Source organism: Anarrhichthys ocellatus, unplaced genomic scaffold, assembly GCF_004355925.1.
Source record: "Anarrhichthys ocellatus isolate YVR2014 unplaced genomic scaffold, GSC_Weel_1.0 scaffold1, whole genome shotgun sequence".
Taxonomy (NCBI): Eukaryota; Metazoa; Chordata; class Actinopteri; order Perciformes; family Anarhichadidae; genus Anarrhichthys; species Anarrhichthys ocellatus.
Genome location: NW_022280031.1, coordinates 17,612,255 through 17,618,298, shown reverse-complemented (window position 1 = coordinate 17,618,298; position 6,044 = coordinate 17,612,255). Strand labels below are relative to the sequence as shown.

General features: G+C 46.8%; 1 protein-coding gene across 1 annotated transcript in view; it reads right to left on the bottom strand.

The window, feature by feature from the left end:
• Window positions 1–3,797, bottom strand: part of mych (myelocytomatosis oncogene homolog) — a 12,513-nt gene extending 8,716 nt beyond the window's left edge. Inside the window, exons 1-3 of the mRNA XM_031849876.1 lie at window positions 3,553–3,797; window positions 1,359–1,926; window positions 7–343 (exon numbers count right to left, since the gene is read on the bottom strand). Coding sequence (XP_031705736.1) covers window positions 7–343; window positions 1,359–1,911 — 890 coding nt within the window. The 5' untranslated portion in view covers window positions 1,912–1,926; window positions 3,553–3,797. The remainder of the gene's footprint in view (window positions 1–6; window positions 344–1,358; window positions 1,927–3,552) is intronic.
• Between the last annotated feature and the right edge of the window lie 2,247 nt (window positions 3,798–6,044).

Below are 6,044 nucleotides of genomic sequence, written 5' to 3'. Positions count from 1 at the left end.
GTCCGCCGCCGCTCCTCCTCGTCCTCCGTCTCCGTCGAGTTGTGTTGATGGTTGTGGTGGTGGTACCGCGACGACGAAGACGAGCTACGAGAGGAGCGGTGAAAGCGCGACGAGCTGTCGCCCCCTCGCGAGCGCTTGCTGGACGAGGACGAAGGCGGCGGCGGCGGCGATGCGGGACATGGTGCCGCGTAGTTGTGTTGCAGGTGGATCTCAAAATGGTGGCGTTGGAGAGCTCGCTTCTCCTCTTCCTGCTTCTGGTGATGGACAGACAGGTCAGCCAATGAGGGCCGAGGGGAGGCGCTGGATGAACAGCGCACCACAGTGACCACATCAATCTCCTCCTCTGTAAGGGAAGAAGAAACGAGAGATGGGTGAGACTAGTCCAACTAATTTGTTTTCTGACCTTCAACATTTCAGAGACACCACAAACAAGAGTGTCGACACTGGAAACAACACACCACCGTGGACTTGGCTCACACTCTCTCTCTCTCTCTCTCTCTCACACACACACACACACACACACACACACGTCTGTTGTAAACAGACGAGCAGAATTACAGCAACAGCTAAATGTATAAACAGTAGTTACAGTTTTAATGCTTTAAAATATGAAATTAAGTATTTTCAGTCAAATTCGCACATTAAAAAGGTATTTAATGTTAAAAATAGTTTAATTTTGAAAAGCTAAAAATACAAAAAAGTCAAATTTTTAAACTATTTTCAGAATGAGCGATCCTAAAAAGAACATTTCAGTAAACGCAAGTCTGCCCTCTTCCTCTCTGGTCTACAGCCAGAGGATGCCAGAGGGCTCGAGTCGGTAAAATGACTCATTAGGAGTTAATGGATGGAGCCGCAACAGTTACCGCCGAACATGACTCACCCACCCTCCCCAACTCCCTCCATCCATCCATCCCTCCTCGGTCGACTATCTCTCCTAAAACCTCTCATCTACTCAGCGGAGGGCTGAAGCCCCGCCCACGCTGCTGAAACAACATCCTCAAGTCCTTAAAAAAAAAAAAAAAAAAAAAAAAAGGCTTCTGCAGATTAAAAAAGGTGGGCGGCCGGTGCCCAGATAAGGCTGAGTGCAAAGAACAATTTGGGCACGGTGCCACTAAAACTAACTGAATTATCAATGAACTGCCAGTGAGGCTTTTGTGGGGCGAGGAGTGTTTATACGGATAAGCTGCACATTGACAAGGTGGGCGTGTCAGACCTAAAAGCATAAATAAAATACAAAAAATAATTTGCATTTTGTTTGAAATAAGATCCTAAAGGAACCCCTGATTGAAGACTCATAAGAAGTCCAAACATTCTGGCTCAACTCTCAGAAATGGATATTAAAGGAGGCGTGAACTCACCAGAGTCGCTGGATGAGTAGGTGGACAGCTCGCCACCGGTGGACCCGTAGTCCGACGTGACCTCGCTGGGCTCCTGGGTTTCCATCAGGTTCTGGCAGTCGAGCGTGGAGCCGGCGATCTCCTCGAAGATGCTGGTGTTGATGTCGGACAGCAGCGGGCTGGAGCCCAGCATGGTGGAGACCAGCTTCTCCTCCAGGCTCTTGTCGCTCGCCAGGCACTGCCACAGGCAGTCCTCGCCGCTCTCCTCCAGCGGGGAGCAGGGCAGGCTGGGCTCGCCGTCCTTCTCGGCGGCACCGCCGTAGTGGAAGAAGTCGCAGTTCCAGTTGAGCTGCATCATGTCGTGGTCCTCCAGCAGGATGTCGGAGACGTAGCTCAGCTGGTCCTCCTTGGACAGGGGCTTGCTGCAGCCGCCCAGCCCGGTCTTCATTGGCGGGGACTGGGGGGGCGTCGGCAGCGAATGGAGGTCCTTCATCAAACTCTGGCAGAACTCGTCGTCAAATAGCAGCGGCTCCGTGTAAAGCCAGTCCTGCGACTGGGAGTAGCTTTGCAACATGTTTGCTTGCAGAATCTGGAGAAGAAAACAAAATAAACTAAAAATCAGAGATGGAGTGAGTTTTAAATCCAGAGCAGCTGAGCCGGTAGTGTGTTAAAAGCAGCTCCGTGTCAGTAGTAGGCAGCAAACCCCAGCAGCACCTGATGTAGTGAAAGTCCAAACCAGTTTCTCCAGACTGACTCACCGGCAGTGGGGCACTTTTTTATGTGTTTACATCACTGTAGCCCCGCCCCCACTGCGCCCCTGGGGAGACCGTAAATCACCCCAAAAACTTTTTTTTTTTTTAAACACCCTCCCCCCAACCATGACATCATAGGAACAGCTGGGAGAGACGGGGGCAGAAACTCTACAGTTTCTCCACAATTTACATTTTTTCCTCCTCAACACCTGTAAGATGGAGCCCGGCTGCTGCCGACATGGAAAACAAAAACCCGTAAAGATAAAGGATGGGTGGCTTTTGTTTCCCCTCCCCCCGTTTTTTTAGGAGTTGCTCAACAGTTAAAACTCTCTGCTACCATTTCACATACATGACACAGCCCCCTGCAGGGCATCCAGAGACTCTCTCACAACTTGTTTTAAATACTAAAAGCACAAAGCCAGAGTTACCATTGAAAAAAGCCCCACAGGTCGTTTGTGATAACACCAACTAGGCCGAACTTGCTGCGTTTATTCTGCCTACAATAAACCCTGAATGCATCATGCTGTGAAATAAACTTAAAAAATAAATCCTGATTAAAGAACAACCAACAACAGTCCTCTGATTCTAAATGAATTCCCTAAAACCGACCCGACCTGAGAAGCAGTCCTACCAACAGAGGGGGATTCCTGTGCTCCTCCTATGGAGACTTCTGGTATGTGCATGTATAGCAGCCTGTGTGGGAGAACAAAGCGGCAGTGTGCGTGCTGCAGACGGGCTCAGAGTTCTTTAAAAGCTGCCTTTTACCACCACAGCCTGGGAAACCGGAGCCACAACTCAAATACAGACCAGTCTGCGCCAAAAACTGTAATTAATGGTATTTATGATGACATCCGCCCCCCTCCCCCGACACACCCCACACTTAACGCAACACTAAATGACTGTTAATCGCATACGAATGCATGGCATTCACAGGACCTACCAGCGTAAAGTACAGACCGTGCGTAAAGAGCAGACAAACCCAGGCTGATAAAAAACTACACATTTCACAACGAGGTTCTGAATGCAGATTCACTTCAGCGGGATACTGTCCGTCGGGTCGCGTTGGCTGCATGTCTTTGCACCGGACTCGGTAGAACTGAACACGCATTTATATTGAACAGCTTTCGACACATTTACTAAAAACGTCAATATGCATAAACCCATGTGTCTACACTAGTTTAGTGTTTCCGTGTGAGAGATGCGAGCCAATGCACAAAAACAAGCTGCAAGACTACAAAAATCCCAAAAGGGTGCAGATCCAACTCATACGCAGTACGGGTCATTTAAACCAGACTTAGCTTCAGCTCCACCAGGTCTCCACGTGAACCCAGCAATGCATTTATGGAATGCAACGCCAAATTACAACCAGCAATACACACCACGCAGAATTTAACACGCAGCCATGAGGTGACTTTTTAAAACGCCACATGCGTAAATTTAACTCCACGACGCAGCTGCCTTACCTTCAATGGTCTTCTTGGAGACACACGCAGATGAGAAGAAAATGTCGTAAAACGTCCGAAATATCCGAATAAAGTCCACAGCGAGAGAGGGAGGTGTGCAGGGAAACCAGCGTGGAGTTACCGGCTCGTGAGAGATTTTCTGCGTGTGAAATTAAAGTTGGATCCGGGCAGCATGGTGTTTATATCCTGTCAGATTTATTCTTCCCTCCGCTGAGCGCAGACAGAGTAGGTGTGGCCGTCGGGATCGCTCCGTTTATATCCTCGCTTACCAATCGGTGTCCTTCCGCTGCGGGCCAAAGTCGCGCCAAAACGCGAAAACCGGTAAAAAGTCGCTAACGACAATCAAACCTGCCGCCCGTTAACCCTTCGTCGGTTGCCGTTTCGATTGAGTCGTGGCGGAAAAACCGGGGGCGACGGCGAGTCCGGTTATTTTCGCGTCGAAGTCGGGGGACTATGTATTACGTTGCACCGCGGAGGGATACCTCCCGTTGCAAGGATGGGATTCCAGGAAAATGATGGCGGGTAAAAGAGTTACGACAGAAACACACGTGGATCGAGAGGAGGTGCCGGGTGTCTTACTGCCTGTCTGTCTCGCATCAGAGCTACGCAGACAATTGCAAAAAAGTTGTTATTTATTAAATGCGTTCAGAAAAAAAAGAAATGTGTTTGATGAATGTATGATTAAACGCACATATATATGTATATATATATATATTTATATTTAAAAAAATAACTTTAACAGTCGTTAGTGTGGAATGTGGTGGGTCAGCCGGTTTGGTATTTCCAGGCATGTTAGAGGCACACGATTTACAATCCTGTTTTCTCCCCTCTACGTCCTTACTGGCTGTAGGTGAGAGAGAGACAGGCAGGCAGCCAGGCTGCATGCTTTTAAAGCCACGTTTTACTCCAATTCCAACTCTTGCAGGGGTGTTTCACCATCCGTCCCTCACCGGCTCCTCCTCCCACTATAGCCCGTTACTACTACTACAACGACAAACTATCTCAAACTGTCATCCACGTCGTTTTGAAGCAGAACGGTTTCATTTTACGCACAATGAAGCTCTCGGACATTTAAATTCACTAACTGGTATAAAAGCTTCTATAGGCTGCACGTGCATAGGCTGTTCATTTATGTTGTGAACAGCTAAAATACAGTTTTATAATGTTTTATATTGTGTGCATTTAGTTTTTTGAATTCTTGCACAAAAAAAAATTAAAACCATGAAAAAATAAAACAGATACAATGCAAAAAATAAATAAATACAAACGTTCTAGTAAGTTGTTAATTTAAAAGGACCGTGCATTGGGATGAATGAACTCCCCCTCTCGGATACCGCAGCCCTCCCTTTTCCCCGCCCCGTATAGCTCCTCTCCGGTCGCTGCACGTTACATAACGGACATGGATTCGCCGGTACACGTGCAGACGGGTCGGCCAATCAGTGCGCGAGCCAGCGTCGGTTTACGTGAGAATCTTGTAATCGGAGCTTCGCAGTCTTCATGCCGACCAAATGCATTCATTTATACCCAGCTCTTTAAATAAACGCACGCGCATATTTAATATTGTATATCTTCACATGAGGCGGTCCGGTTGGTCGTCATCCGATAATGAACACATATTTATATATAAAATACGACATACTATACATGACAATTCATTATTTTTGATATATATTCTCATAATAACTATCACTGTTAATTTATGGTAAAAATGGTCAAATAGAATGCATGGAGTCTGGTCCAGGCATGACAAATAGGCGAGTAAAGAAAGCTCAAATTGCACCTCTGTGTGTCACCATGTAAATAAACAGCTCCTGCATGTTTACTGTTATTCCAGCATCACAGCCTTGTTGGGAGTCTCTCACATGGAAACTATTTCTCCTGAGAGTATAAATGCTCTCCACATTTCTACAAACAGAGGTGGGGGGCTGGGGCTCCGTAATCCAACACAGAAATAATTATAATTAAAAAAACTAAACTGCACTTCTTTTTCTTTTCTTTCTTAAAGTCTGCTGCTCCACATTTGGAGGGTGTGTGTTTTTTTTTCCTGTCTGTGGCAGCTGATGTAGGGCGGATCACAGCAGCACAATAGAACATTTTGCACACAAAGAGAGGACCTGGACGTGAATAACTGGGTTAATGTGCCACCTACTGGCAGACTGACTGACTGGCCTGGTTTCTGCTCTGCAGGCTAATAAAGCTCTTGTCTGGCCGAGTGACTCACTGGTTTATCTTCATGACTAACGATGATCAATTCTGGGATTTCAAAAAAACGGTTTCACACAGATCCCACCCAAAAACACATCTGCATTACATTCCATTTCATGATTTTAACTTCCGTTCAGTGCAGTTCATCGTGAGAGCAGCTGATTTCAATGAAGTTAAAAGTTGCTCATCACCACCTTCATTATGAGGTACATGAAGTTCCCACAAGTTGAGCATTTTATGAGGATATTCTTCAGTTCTTTACCAAACTCTCCGTTATGTGATGTGTT